The sequence below is a fragment of the Rhinolophus hipposideros genome (genome assembly GCF_964194185.1).
Source record: "Rhinolophus hipposideros genome assembly, chromosome: 6".
Taxonomy (NCBI): domain Eukaryota; kingdom Metazoa; phylum Chordata; class Mammalia; order Chiroptera; family Rhinolophidae; genus Rhinolophus; species Rhinolophus hipposideros.
The window spans coordinates 73933404-73949713 of record NC_138052.1 but is presented as its reverse complement, the minus strand read 5'-3'; the positions used below and the strand labels follow the sequence as shown (position 1 = coordinate 73949713).

Genomic DNA, 16310 nt, shown 5'->3' with positions numbered 1-16310 from the left:
GGGAAAATGAAGTAATTAATTCAGAACTTTTTTTTTAAGGAGTCTAACTTAATTTAGCATCCTCTATCCCCAGAAAAACACAATATAGCTCATAAGTTGTTTAACTACACACTGAAAAGTTACATCCTTCATCCCAACCAGCCATTGACCTTTCAACTAGTGAATAGGAAGACTGGAAGAAGCCTAATCCAAACAAAGAATTTTATAAATGCAAAGATTTTGCATTAGCCCTTCTAAGAAAACTCACAGAAGCGTAAAAAATTTTGGTATGGTTGGTGGCCAGGAAGAAATGACAACTACTGGTTGAAATATAAGTTCTGGTTTTACTATCCACAACTGAGTCTGTGGGTAGTACTGGAAAATACGATAAAAATTAACTTGGAATGAAGTAGAACCAATACATTCAGGGAGTATCATCTCCTGTAAACTGGTTCCTAGGTAGCTATGAACTCCACTAGAGGGCAACAGAGGGTGCTCAGAAAGCAACTTGGCTTAAGGACAGAGGCTGGTTTTAGGTCACCAGTTCAGTCAGTGTGCAAACCAGTCTTCATTTCAAAACTGCATTCGATCCCTGAATGCTTCTTATATTACCAAACGCTATATTCTGATAACAGGATTCTTATTTTAATGTTAAAGTTAGTCACACTGGCATTTTGATTTCTCAATCATATATAAATCCAAATGTTTTATCATAGATTTTTTTAGAAATAAAAAATCTTCCTGTAAAACGAATTAAATGATTTAATAACTTTTAAACAAATTTAATAAGGGTTTTTAAAAACAGAATATACTGCAAAATAGTTTATTTGATGTTTTAATATGTAAATGTAAAACATTTAATGGCTAAATCGAGACACACAGGTAAAAAACACACTAATGACACTACCATAATAATATTAACAGCTAACATTTGAGTACTTACTATATACCATACTGTACTTAAAACTTAATAGTTTTCCTACACTAACCCTATTAAGATAAAAAAATAACATTATATCCATTTTACAAACGGGGAAGTCAATGCTAATAGAGAAATAAAGAAAACTGGCCCAAGGACATATAATTAAGAAGGAATAAAGCTGAACTGAAACTTTAATATCCGAGCACCAAATATCACCTGTGATCCAGGGAGCCGACCCACCCTCACTGTAGCCCAGATTTTGACCTCTCCCCAAACTGCACTCCAATCACAGTAAAAGTTTTGTCAAAGATAGAGACATTATCCCATTGTACTTTATCACATAATGTAGTTTCACTTTTTTATATTTAGTAAAACCATGGCAATAATCCAACTTACATAATAGAAGTTACACATTGCCGTATTTCAGTATTATACTGCAGTTGTCCTCTACAAGCAAATCAAGATATAATAATGATAATTAACAAGAAAACAATCATTTAAAATGTTCACTACCTAGAGGTTCTCAAATTCAAAAATAGCAATTAGTGAACAATAAGCTCCGCAGTGGCTTCCTAAGCTTGAATCTTTAGACTTCTTAGGGCTTTTATTATATAAAGAAACCGCAATGAGAAACTGGTACGTGACTATGACGTAGCTCTTGGGCGTCGCACTGAAATAATTTCTACACAATACGACTGCATCACATGCAAGTCCCAAAGAGTAAAGGCTCCCCCAAAGAATTAAGTCAATGTGTGATGGACTTTGGAAGGAATGCACCGAGCAATCAACTAACCTGAAGTATAAGGTATTTTCCTTGTCCTACAAGACCTTAAAAGCCCAGTTAGTATGAAACTGGAGAAGATCATCGTCACTATAAAAGTTTAAAATTGAATAAGAGAGTGTATGACTGTCCTATTGATATTATAACAAATTACCGCAAATATAGGGGCTTCAAGCAACACGAAACTATCTTACCATCCTGGAGGTGAGAAGTCTAAAAGGGCTAAAATCAAGGTATCAGCAAGGCTGTGTTCCTTCTGGTGGCTCAACAGGAGACTCCATCCCCTTGCCTTTTCCAGTTTCTAGAAGGTGATTGCATTCTTTGGCTCCATTTTCAAAGTCAACATTGGACAGTCAACTCTTCTCACCTCATCTCTTTCTAATACTGACTCTGCTGCCTTCCTCTCATTGGTAAGGACGCTTGTGATTACACTGGGCCCACCAAATCATCCTGACCAATCTCGCATTTTAAGGTCTTTAATCCTATTTGCTGAGACGCTTTTGCCATGTAACCTACATCATTACAATTTCTGGGCACTGGGATGTAGGTATCTTTGGGGGCCAGTACTGTGCCTACCGCAGACAGCAAGCACAACGTAAAACTTGTGCACATTCTGCAATCCACCTGAAAAGTAGTTAGTGTAATAGAGAATGTAGTTACCTATGAAACTATACACAGTGGTTAAACAAGTGTAGTCTACAAAGTCCACCTCGGAATTACACTGTACCTGAACTGAGTAATCGGGGACCTGGAAAAGGGGATGTGAGAGAAAGAAACAGGTAAAACTGGCAGGCCTTTACAACAAATTACATGCAGCCAGCAAGCAAAGAGTTGAAATTAACTAGATATGCATGACATAGTAATTCTGAATTGATTTTGTTATACGCCATAGTCCTATTATCTTTTAACAATGATGGCAATAAACAAATTTATGCTTATTTATGATTGATGAATTTTCATAATTAGAAATTTTAGATACAAACACCCAACACACCACTTGGCACATTGTAAAACAGCAAAACAGAGTGCGGAAATTTAAGTTCTACGTTCTAGAGTCTGATTCTACCACTTACTATTTGTGTGGTCTTCGGCAAGTCGCAATTTCTGTGGCTGTTCTCAGAAATTAAAAATAGGGATATTAAATAGCTCTTGCCTGCAGGGTTGCTCTAAAATAAAATATGTAAGTGCCAAAGACATTCTGGGTCGCTATTAGTGCTCAATAAAATATTAAGTAGTTGTTATTAGGTGAACTAAAGTCAGTAGCCTTGGGCAGTCAAGGAAGAGACATTAGTGTAAAGATGTAAATTCTTAAATAATTATCCTAAAGAACTTGAATCATCAGACTGATACATAAGATTGAAGAATTTTTAGAACGACTGTCACACTGGATAATTACTAAGTTTCAGCACAAATCTTACACAAATATTATTTATAAGATGCAAAATTCCAAAGCTGCTCCAATCACATGTTGACAAACTATAGGACAGAAATAGTGCATCATGGTAAAAACTTGGTTCACCTTGTAAAGGGGCTCTAAGGCAAAGCAAGTTTAAAAAAAAAAAAAAAAAAAAAAAGGGACGCCGTGTATGGCATCATGTACTGTGTTGGCCAAAGGAATAACAGAGGTGAAACAAAACGCAAACTACTGGTGGAACCAGAAGTTTAAAAAGTCATTTCTTTAGAAAACTGACTACACTATGTTAGTCCCTTGTCTGATTTTAAGTACAAAACAATCTAACCTCTAGTTTCAGTCTTTATAGAAGTGGCTTTTCCATATACTAAATAAATGGCCTCAGTCTATACTGCTTTCTGGTTCTAAGTGTCTGTTTTTCCTGCCTCATCCTTTCCAGCTAAACTGTCAAAGATCCCTAGTTGTTGTTTCTCACCTATTGTGAGAGTCCCTCCTAGGAGTTGAGGACTTTAGACTTTGGCACAAGGATTACTTACATCCATCCATGCCACTCGGGCTTGCTTTCTATTTATATTCTAAACGTAAGAAAGTATTAGATAGCCAATTTCAAAATAGGCGAGTTGTAATTTTATCTAAGCTTCATACTGCCTCAAAGGATCTTGGGTGAATTTCATGTGTCACTAAACATCCAGAAGCATCATTTATAATTACATCTTAATCTAATCTGACATAAAGTAAGGTAAAATGCAGTCTGGCAGAACCTTCTTTTCATACTAGTCCTATGGACTATGAAGAAATCTTAAAACCACAGAAAGAGTGTTAGAAAACCCTAAGTGATACACTCTTTGTCTCTTACATTGTTTTTTAAAAGAACAAAATGGGAGTACAATTTTTTTCTGGCCATATCAAAACTATAATTCGCATCAACTCTGCGGAACAATACCTGTTAAGCTTCAACATAGAAGAATTAAAGTTACATCACGGGAATGGGTAAATCTGAACCCAAACAGCACTAATCCTTTGCTAGGATTTTAACTGAATATCTCACTTTTCCACCTTATTTTGTAGTGGTGGTGAAGTCCCATTAAAACGGAGATTATATCTAAGAATGCTGTTCATGTGTCTAGTAAATGGATTATAGTTAAAAAGCTCACTGCCAAGATAGTTAAAAAGAATTCTCTAAAAAGTTCTATACGACAAATTATTTCCCTGGGCACTGTTCATGGAATCGTCCTTCCTGTAATGAGGTCTTAGATGAGGCTGGGGTGAGACATTTTCTTCTGGCCCTTCTTAAACCTGCCACTTTTCTGCTTTTCATTTTAATACACTGGATGTCGGTGAAATTGAGACAGGAAGACCTTCTTCATTAACAACCCAAATGCCTTGACTATTTCAAAGGAAGAAGATGACTAGAGAAGCAGCAGAAAGTAAAACAGGGAAATACTGAAGTGGAAGTTCTCCTTTAAAGTTATAAAAGTGAGACCAAACAAAATCGCAATGCATCAAAATCACGTACAGCAGGAATTCACTGCAGAGAGGGAAGCTTTCTTTTTCACTCATTAATTCAATAAGTGTTCTTTGACAATCTAGTTTGGGTAAGATGTTGTACCAGATATTATTAATATGAGGAACACAAAAGAAATAAAAAATCTCCGAATCCATGTCCTGTAGGAGCTTACAATCTATTTAGAGAGATAAGTCCCTGATGAAAAAGCAAATTATAATGCATGACAAACCAAGATTGAGTCCTAACAGAAAAGAGAGAAAATAAGTGGGTAGACTGTCTACAAAGACTAATGTAAATTTGAACAGTCCAAAAAGATCTTATGGAAAAGGAAAAATGTAAAGTTTACCCGAGTTCAATAAATCACTTGCTTGGATTCCTGTCCAGTTGGTGTACACCACACATACACACACACACCCTACCTGCGACTACAAACAAAACAATACTGAGAAATATGTTCCTAGATATAAATTAGACTAGTGCACAGAACACTAAGGATACACACTAGAAGAAACTTTGAAGCAGGGATCTCTCCGAGAGAGCTGTAGTTCAATTGTGAAGGACGCATTAATGATTGATAAGAGGAGCCTAACACAAAAGTAGTAATAAACTATGTGTCTCAACAGCAATTATCCAGCATACTGCAACTGAACAGTTTGACTTACACCTTTTTCAGTTCGGCATCAGAAGAAAAATCCCGTGAAAGCAAGATACGTGCAATGGAATTATTCCCAAATTGGCAGCAATGTTTGGAATATTCAATTCCGTGTTTATTTTAGCAATGAAAACAAAAATTATCATGAAAGATAGTTGCTCGCCAGCTACTGTAGGAAAATCTTCACCACAGTTCCTAAGACTTTCCTCTCCATTGTATTTTCTCCTTTGAAACATGTTCAAATCTCAGGCATGGAGTCGCCTATTTAACAAGGACCAAGAATAAACTCCAGAGACAATGGCAATGAGAATTCCAGCAGCCTCGGAGCCTAACACTAATTTACTGAGACGCATCAGGAACTCTTGGGAATGAAGTGTTTGCTAATTAGGCCACCATGAATAGATTCCCAAACCTTGACAAAGTTTTTCCAAACATCTGATGGAGAACTTTGATTTATGGGCTGTCCAGGTGAAACCTGAACAGATGGTACCTTCTAATAACACCTGACACCTGAGTTTGTTTAGGATCTCAATCTCTGGAAAACACACAGCTCTACAGAGGAAAACAGAGAGGACAAATTTTGGAGTCACCTACCTTGTCTTTGTCTTCAACAACATCTGCCAAGACGTCATCTGGATCCAGGATCCCTCCATCTGTGTATTCTAAGTGATGAATCTTCACCCAGTAGCCTGGATCCTGTAACAGGACCACCAACAAGTTTCATGAATCAAACTTTTCAAACAGGTAACATACACTTTAATTTTAAAAGAAAATAATTGGCACACTGAAAAATATGCTCTAGTAATAATACAATTTTTAAACACCAAAAACAAATGTTATCTATTTATTTGGATAAATATTTGGCATTTTTATTCTGTTTAACATAAATCAGTAAATCAAAGTACACATATTTCATCAATTTTCCTGGAAGATAAATTGCGATGCAAAAATAAACTGCTCAGCTATTTGAAAAGCATAATCAAGGAATTTTTTATAACCTACAATTTAGGTAATTACAAGAATACTTTGGAAAAGAAAGATCTTATTGAGGGTAGTTTCTGAAACTTGGGATTGCAAGTTCATCGATCCCAAATCTGTAAGGAAAAAAAATCAAGAGGCAGAAAGAAATCTGTGTTGGCAACAGCTATCACTTGGAAATATGTGAATGAAATGAGGTGATTCTCAACCACTTCACCTGTTTAAATCGCCATGCTATGTGTATGCCCTCAATTCTAAGATTTGCAGTGATCTCTGGAGCAAGCTGCAGCATTGCTTTCCATTTGCTGTAACAGGACAGCAACTTGGGCTCTGTTCAGAATTGAAGACGGGGTTCACTCAATTGGGATACTGATTTAGGAGATTTCTCAGTATTGTTTTTTAAACACTGCTTAGGAGTATAAAGCTTAAGGGAAAAAAATTAATGTCCCCATTTGATATATGGCTAGATACACTAATACTACAGCTTAGAATTACATGATATAGCTCATTCAGTTATGTATGTACTGCCTATTTCAAGATATGAGAATGAAACATTATAATAATGAAACAAGAACATGAACCAATGAATGAAGAAGAACATTAGTAAGGTTTTTACCCAGAATGCTCAAGCTATAATCAATTTGGTTCTGTGATTCTTAGAAAGCCTCTCAAACTGCGAAATTTTTGAGCTCTAAATCAGTTTCCAATAAAAGAACAGATACCAATTTGTGAGAAGAGATGGAAATTCTCCTAAGACTTTGCCACATGAATCTTTATAAAGTATTAAGAACATAATTCACAGAACGCAAGTGCAATTTTACAAAAACTAATAGAAACAGTGTCATACACCCTCTTCTTTAAAGGTTTCATACCATTAAACAGAAATTCTTTTGAAGTATCTGTTCAAAGAACTACTGAAATGTGGACCAAGTACATAGCTTTTCAGTAATTTGACTTAATAAAGTAATAGGCTTAAAAAATTCAAAGGAATTCTCCTTAACTAGGCTCTCAACATTTCAAAATTGAGTTTTCTGTAGAGTATCTAAAGAGCTATTCCAAGCAAAACGAAAGGAATTCCTTTGGCTGCTAGTGCTAGTGTTACGGGTAGAAACACTAATGATTTACTAGGGAACTTTGCCTGATTTTACTGCCCAGATGGAGATTACAAAGACAAAAACAGTGATTATATTAGGTTGGTGCAAAAGTAATTGCAGTTTAAAAGGTTAAAAAATTGCAAAACCTACAATTACTTTTGCACCAACCTAATACAACCAGGTAAGAAAAGTCTGAGACACCCATCAATCAGAGTCTTTAATCAGAGGTCTCTGCCAACTCGAGGCATCTGTGCTATGAAAGATAAGCTAGGTACAACAAACTAGATAATACTGAGGTAGACAAAACACTATGTAATGGCCACTAGACTATACAATAAAGAGAGAAAGAAAGAAATCCCCTAGTAATCTTTGGGAATTGAATCTTTTTCTATAGCCATGCCACAAGCAACATCTTTCTCCGAAACTATTCAGGACTTCTGACTGGAATCTATAGAGTATTATTTGCCTTGTAAAACTAGCCTTCTTAAAAAAGGAGTTCAATTTAATGAATTTCTATTAACTTCCACTGAGTTGGTTTTTGATATCTTATAGAACTGTAGATAAAATCTGTCGATTTTAAACATGTTTATAAAAACTGATGTATTCTAAAGAGTTTGTTTTTATATTCAAACACTTAAAAGCAGACATGTATTAAGTTGTCTGCTTTCTTCGTGTGTTCCTTTTGCAAAAGCAGATTTTATCAACTCAGATTGAGGTAAACAATTACCCCCAGCAACTGCAGTACAAGTTAAAGTATACCTCTCTTCCTTCCTAGACGTAGGAACAGAGAGAAGAAAACCAAAGACTGATGGTGAAACTCGGGAAATAGCAAGGGATAGGATCTGATCAGTAGCAAAGAGAGCAGCAGACAAGTGGCAGCAAGATTGGGTAGTTAAGTCACATAACATTCCTCCCTTACACACACTTGTGGGATCGAAGATGTTTTGGAAAATACGGCACAAGGGTTGAAAAACTAAGACGTTAATCTTTAACTTTGATTCAAAAGGTACAGAACTTAAAAGTTTTACCGAACTAAATCAAGTTAAAAAAAAGTAATTTATTACATTTTGGAATCATATATTGAGCCAAAAAAATTTTTTAAGTGAAATACATGGTACCAGAATATAAAGACTATTCGCAATTTTAACTCTTCCCATTCTACACTGACACTGCATTTTATACTCTCCACAGAATGGAAGAGCAGGCTAATGATGAGCACACATCTGATCCTGAACAAAAGCAAACAAGCTATATGCAAGCAGTCTCCTATCCAAGTTACATACCCAAGAAAGGTAAATCAACAAACACAGCACATTCCAACTGTGAGTTTGTCCCCAAGGCATTTGGCCATGGTTCTATAGATCACTTGAAGAATATACATACAATATTAGCAGCCCACAGCCATCATAAGACTATAAATTCACCCTGACTCCTTTATGCATGTAAAAATTTCAACCATTACCTTGCAGTCAACACTTTGCATTTCATTTGCTTGCTTTTATTACCATCAGGAATAAAACTGATCAAACATGAAAAGATGTTCACATATGTGTCATGGTTCACACAATCACTTGGAAAAATTTACTGCAATATTCATGATCGTGACATTTAATCTACCTTTGTATTGCACAAATATCTCTAGTACATGTAACTTTTAAATTATTTTGAAAATGTCTCTAGTATATGTGCTATTTTGAAAATGTCTCTAGTATATGTGCTACGCAATAAATCTTATTACTACACTGCTAGGATCATTAAAGTATTGAAAAATAACATATACATTGTGTTTCCTACACTTTTGATAGTATCTTCTCTGCATTTGAAATAATGCACAGTTAACTAAAACCCTAATAGAATTTCAAAACTAAAAATAGTCTACAAGGATAAATTAGGAAAGGAAATAAAAACATATACATTACAGGAAGAAGACAATTACAGGATACTTCTATGATCAATGTAAAAATCGCTCCAAACAGGTACTACTATCAATAGCAACAAATAATCTTCACTGTAGGTAGATGATATGAAATTGTCCCCTTACCTTAGAAAATGTATATTAGCCAAAGTTTGGAAGAACAATAATTTTCCATCTGCAACACCCAGAAGAGTAAGCGGATTGGCAAGCCAGATACTATAATGCCATGACTACCAAGCACTAGGATGATGTCAATAGTAAAAAAAAACAAAAAAAAACTTGGAGGTTTCTAACCAAAATGGCTCTGATCCAAGAGAAAAAAATACCCTGCAATAGTGACAAGGTTCCAAAGGGAGGAGAGCGCTGCTAAGAAAAAGCCAATGGCTGGAGAAATACTGTGTTTATTAATGGTGGCAATTACAATGCACCTGGTTTTTTGTGGCTTAATGTTTTCCCAAGAATCTTACCCACTGGTAAGATTCTTATTTAAGAACTGTAAAATGGAAGTTAATGGAAAATTTGAATTTTTCCTTGTAGAATTTAACTTCATGAATTTGGTGGAATGTGTCTATTAAATGAGATTTCACCATTTTCATCATCATCTTCATCATCATAATCATAACAGCAGATAGTTTGTTTTAGTACTTTCTATAGACCAGGGACTATAGGTACTGTTATGTTTTATGTGATTAATTCATTTATCGTCAGACTCACGAAGTGGTTATCAATACATTTTACAGATGAGGAAAGCAAGGCATGTGAATTAACTTACCCAAAGTCAGACGCTTAATAAACAGCAGAGCCAAGGTGCATATTTTAACAGAATTTTTTTTTAAGTTTAAAGAATTTAAAAGGACAATTATCTAAGAACAAGGCAGGGAATCAGATCCTTAAGTATACTAGCAAGTCGTCATTACTCTGGCCTCAGTTGCTTCATAACTAGTAAAGCTGAAGGCTTTGTGGCCTCTGCACAATGTATCCCATAGAGGTCGAAGTGTAGAGGACACAAGACAACAATAATGGAAGGATACAAAGTCTTCACGTAAATGTGTCTAGTGTTGCACAAGTGAGAGAAGTTTCCTCATAAGCATGAATTAAAGATTTGGGAATCAATGAAAAAAGATCTTCCTGCTAAGGCTAGTGAGGGAGCTTGTGGCATTAGAAGTTGGATGGAGAATTATAAAGTTTCATATGCATGTGCATTTTAACTACTTCTATCATAATCCTCTGGGGTTATTCTACCCTCTATGCAAGACCAGAAGAGAATCAGATGCTCCAGAAGGCACCCAGGAAAGACACAGTGATTAGAACAGGTCTGAAGAACGAGGCAAGACGAGTGCACAAGTCTCTGAATAACCAAGTCGACAGTGTATGCAAACACGAGAGTTCCAGAAAATGATGCCTAAGCAAAGCCTAGCAGAGCAGCACTGACACCTGAAAGGAAAGAGGTAAGCCAGAAAAGCTACTAATGAATATAGAGCTCAGTATGAGATGGTCCTAACTGACTTTAGAATATGTCTCCACCTTCCTGAAATAAATCAACCAAGTGCAAACTTGAGAAAAGACTAGAGAGAAACATGAGCTGGTGTCACTTTAAATCATGTATGTTTCCAAAGAATTCAGGAGAGCTAAAATGGGACCAGGGGTGTTTAGGCTAGGTTGAAAGTAATACCTGGCAAATTCAACAACAAAATTATAAATCTCAATTTATGTATAAAATGAAGGTGAATCAGTGCATCTGTATATTTACTTCCAGCTTTTAAAAAAATCTATGATTCTACTAAAAGAAACTTGACATAGCCATACGAACATCAGATAAAGGAAACTTCAAGAAATATCACTCAAGGTAAAGGGGTCATTCCATGTGATAAAAGGATCCAACAGAAAAAAAAATTAACAATTATAAAACTGCATGTGCCCAATAATATCACTTCAATATATACTGCCAAAATAGATTTTAAAAATTCATAATCACAGTACGAGACTTTTGATAGAAAAACAGAAAACAAAAAAAGTCAGTGAGATATAAATCGTCTGAACACAATTAACGAAGTGACTTAAATTATTTATATTACATACATATAAACAAAACACCACACTCAAAAAGATTAGAAAATACATTCTTTACATGTGCACATGGAATATATACCAAATTTCAAAAGTCTAGAATCATTCAGAATATGTTCTCTGGTCACAGGGGAATCAGTTACAAAAATGATATCCAGAAAATGCCCGGCTGTTTGGAAATTAGGATATATAGTTCTGAATAATCCATAGATTAAAAATAATGGAACTTAGAAAACAGCTCTGAAGTGAAAATTAATTAAAACATAAAAATTGTGGGATGCAGTTAACACAGTGATTAATGGGACATTTATGGTGTTTAATGCATATATTAGCGAAAAAGAGAGCTAAAATCAAGAAGCTACTAGAAATAGAACAGCTAGTCAAATGCAGACAGAAGAAAGGAAATAAAGTGCACAAGTCAATGAAATAAACAAATATAAAACAAACATAAATCAAAGTTCGTTCTATAAAAGACTTGATAAAGTTGATAAATGCCTAGAAGGCCTGATCAAGAAAAAAATTAATTTTCAGTATCAAGAAGGAAAACAGCAAACAATAACATCATAGATCTTATAGATATTAAAAAGAAGGTATTGTAAAAACTTTAGAGCTACGAATTTGATAGTTTATATAAAATAAACAAATTCTTTGAAAAATACAACTTACCAAAATGAACAATAAAAATAGAAAACATAAATAGTACAAAAACAACAATGTAAAAAACAATCTATTATTTAGAAACTTGTCCATAAAGGAAACACCAGGCTCAGATTATTTCAGTTAAAATCTTCCTAATGTTTAAAGAAGAAATAGTGTCGATCTTATACAAATACTTCTAGAAACAAAAAAAGAAAGAGAAAAATTTGCCAACTCTTTTTTTGTGAGGACAGCATCATGTTGGTAACACCTTACAAAGATATTACAGGAAAAGAAAATTATAAAAATTTGCATCTGGACACATTTGTAAAAAGCTTAAAACATTTGTAAATCCAATTCAGTGATATATATAAAAGATAATACATTATGACCAACAGGAATTTATTTCAGTAATGCAAGAGTGGTTTCCAATTCAAAGGTAAGCAAGGCTATTCACCACCTAAGGGGGGTGGGGGAGTGAAGGATAAATATTAGATGATCACCACGACAGCTGCAACACAAGCACTTGAGAATATTCACAACTAATTCACAGTAAAATGTATCTTAGCAAACAAGGCAAATCAGTAATAGAGAAAAATGAAATTTAAAAAAAAATAACATAACAGTATCAAAAAATCAAATGCTTTGGAATAAGTCTAACAACATATGTGAAACTTTTATGTTAAACTTACAAAATATTAGGATGTAAGGATGTGAAGCGACTAGAATTCTCAGACACTGTTAGTGGGAGTGTAAATTTGGACAATAATTTTGGAAAGCTGGCAGTATCTGAACATAAACATCGCATAGAGCTGAACAGAAAAATCCCATAAAGCTCAGCAATTCCACTCTCAAGTATATATCCAACAGAAACGAATATATAGAATTACCAAAAGACATATGCTAGAATATTCATAGCAATATTATTACTAATACCTAAAAATCTGGAAATAAATATTCATCACCAGTAGAACAGATAAATAACATATCACTGCAATGGAATACTAAACATCAACAAGAATGAACAAACTACAACTTTATGCAATAATATGGGTGAATCTCATAGCATAACAGTGATCCCAAAGAGCCAAATACAGAAAAAAACGTACATATCGCATGTAATCCCCTGCAAATAAACTCAAAAGCAGGCAGAATTAATTCACAAGGTCAGAAGTCAGGATACTGGTTACCTCTTGAGAGGGCAAGGACCGTTTGAGTAAAAAGGGGCACAAAGGCTTCTGGAGTAAGGTTCTATTTCTTGATGTGTGTGCTGGCTACACTTATTTGTGCACTTTTCTGTATGTGTGTTATACTTAGAAAGTGTTTACATAAAAATAAAAAGAACTTTTTTGCTTCACAAAATGGTGATTTCGTTTTTCACACTGAAATGCATAATGGTACCCTTCACACATGACATGTCTACAGATAAATAAAGACCACTAAAAAGCTATTTAGAACAATTTTCCTTAGAAATATAAGAACAAATCTTAACGCAAATCAAAGAAAAGGAATGTAGAAGTCTCAAAAGGCAGAGAAGCCAGATTATTCTACCAACAGAAGATGTAGCTCACTGACCACCAGTTACTCTAAATGCCCTAAGACCCATAGCAGAGGCTCAGTGGGCCACAGGCTTAAATGAGTCAACAGTGTGACCACCATGTGTTACCACCATTCCAGGCCATGATAATATAAGCACTGGATCGAGAACAGAACAAGTAATAATCTTATTCTATGCTCAAGTGGTCACATCACACTTAGAATGTTTTTTTCAAAATGTGAGAGATGATTATTAAACTGGAGAGCACCCATATGGGAGTCAGGAATAGGTCAGCTCCCTCATCAAAAGATGTCATTTAGGTTTGTTCAAATTGGAGACTACAAACGGAATTTTTTTTTTTTTCTATTTCAAACATAGTGGAACCACAGTTTTATGAGGCACTGAGCTCTTAAAGTTATCTGGTAAGGCAAATTTTTCTTATTGTTAAAATGATCCCTGGCAATCTCTCAGGGAAACAACATACTGGAGACAAACATATCTCCTTTCAATAAATCCTACACTGTTTTTTCTTCATCCAGGACCGGAGCATATTATTGTCTTTTCAGTTAAGTACCAGATAAAGTATGTGCATTATGTTAGACCATGTTTTGTGAAAACTGCTTATCTTAGACAGTTAGAATCCTACTCTGGCCAGAGACGGTCACACACCTACCGTAAGTACATGGGAATTGAGACAACAGAGGTAGTAGCTGAGTCTCTCATTTCTTGCTTCCTCTGGGATAAACACACATTGCTAATACACGTTAAATTAGCTACACTATTCAAATCCTTATCCTCCTCTTTTTTTTTGGCTGAGCTTTTATACTAGGTGAATTTGTAAAAGTTTTAAATGACCACGAGAGTCCCATCAAATTAAAAAGCTGCGATGCACGAGAAAGATTTGGTTTGTTCTCAAGAAAAGGCATATCCTCAATAGAGAGGTAGATTGAAGCTCAGTATAAGAAAGATCTTTCAGAAAGAGTGGAGTGGGTTGTATGATGAAATCGTTCTCCATTCCTGTAAGGAGTCAAAACAAAGGTTCAAATGTCATATCTCAAGGATGCTATAAGGATAAGAAGTGGGAATTGTGTGTTCCTGAAGACCTCTTCCATCTCTCAAACCTACAGCATTTGAAATCTTAACGCTCCTTAGAGCTTTGAACCTATAGTTAGAGAAGCTTCTTGAAGGAAGAAATCTCTGCTATATCATTAGAACGATGTTTTCAGCAGTTCAGCATGATTCCACAATTATTGTGCATCTCCATGTAGAAAGTCTATAAGCAAACCACCATATTTTAAATTCCCCAATCTATCGATTATTCTACTGTCTTGCTGTGTAACCTAAAAGTTCACTCATTATACACAATTTTAAGAAAAAGGTCTTCATCCATCTCCAAAGTAAAAGAATAACTGGTAGAGAAAAAAAACTGAGAATTTTACATTACTTAGATTATTTATAAATAGGCTAATTTCTCACTCTAAAACAACACTTCCCCACCACCCCTCCTCCCACTACCCCCAAATTTGGTGTTCTCAAGCCTTGATAATTTCCTAAATTCAAAAACTGGTAGGAATTCATTGGTTCACAGACCATCTAGAACAGCTTCCTCGTTACTGCAGGGAACCAGAATATACAAGATTAAGCCACAGGAAGACAGTTGTTGGCTTCTGATATACAATCCTAAACAAAAGTATTCTCAATAAGGGCACCAAAAATTCCAGGGGAAATTTTCAATTTTATCTCATAATCCAAATTTTGATATTACTTACTCTCCTATTCAAGCAGCAAGAAATATATTTAAGCATTAAAGCATACATTTCACTTTCTAGTTCATATGTCAACTAAATATTAAACAGAATGTTAATCACCCCAAGTCATTTGTCATCCAGCTTTGTGAAGTAACCACGATAGTCTCAGTTTTCTTTATATAAAGAACTTTAAACATTCATTTTTCATCCTGGGATTAACAAAAACTTATTTGAGGAAAAAAGGTCCAGATATCCAGACAGAGCTTTTCTTTTAAATAAAGGAAGGACGAATTTTAATTATTTTCAAATCTACTGCCTACATCATCACAGCACACTCTAACTCTTCACAAGAGTATGAAAATTTCCTTTTCCTATAGATGTACGAGTGATTTAAGTGCAGAAAGCTTTATATAAATCTTCAGGGTTAAATATATTATCATCTTAAAACCAAAGTTCTATCAGAAAAATCAAATGTTACATACTAAAATTAAGAGAAATTACACACGTATTTAATTGATACATCTATTTCAAAAGATTCCCAATATATAAGACTTTTAAAACATTAAACCACTACTAACTTAATAATACTGAAATACAACATTTCAAATTAATTTTAAAGAAAGTAGTTGATTTTTTTTTTTAATCCTGTTTTCCATTAACTGTTTTCAGTGAAATTTTACAGTCCAAGACCTCGATGCCACTGTCTTAGACGCTTGTGTGGTCGAAAGGAATGCAAAGCCTACAGCCAAAGAATGGAAGCAGCCATAATGCCAAAGAGAGACACAAGCTAGAATTTTTAAATAATTTATTCATTATAAAACCCTGAAAAGTATTTTTCTACAAAATGGATTTTCATTAGAATTCGAGATGGCAAATTCATGCAACTCAAGACTTACTTAATGTAGCCAATTAAATCCAAATTTTCTTGCTATGATGCAGGCATTTTGTACAGTAACTCCAAAGACTGCCTTTGACAGATACTATCAATTGTGTTTGTAACTTTGTGTTTATGAATGAATGAAAAAGGTTTAAAGCATTCTACAGATTAACTACCGTGACTTCTAACTCTTTAGTCAACCACCA

General features: G+C 34.7%; 1 protein-coding gene across 2 annotated transcripts in view; it reads right to left on the bottom strand.

The window, feature by feature from the left end:
- The window catches only part of PARD3B (par-3 family cell polarity regulator beta), a 973558-nt gene that overhangs the window by 830751 nt on the left and 126497 nt on the right, over window positions 1-16310 (bottom strand). For both annotated transcript variants that reach the window (XM_081052860.1, XM_081052859.1), the window contains exon 2: window positions 5847-5948. Coding sequence is in view for 1 of the 2 variants with exons in the window: in XM_081052859.1 (XP_080908985.1) it covers window positions 5847-5948 (102 nt within the window). In the remaining variant the exon portion in view is untranslated. The remainder of the gene's footprint in view (window positions 1-5846; window positions 5949-16310) is intronic.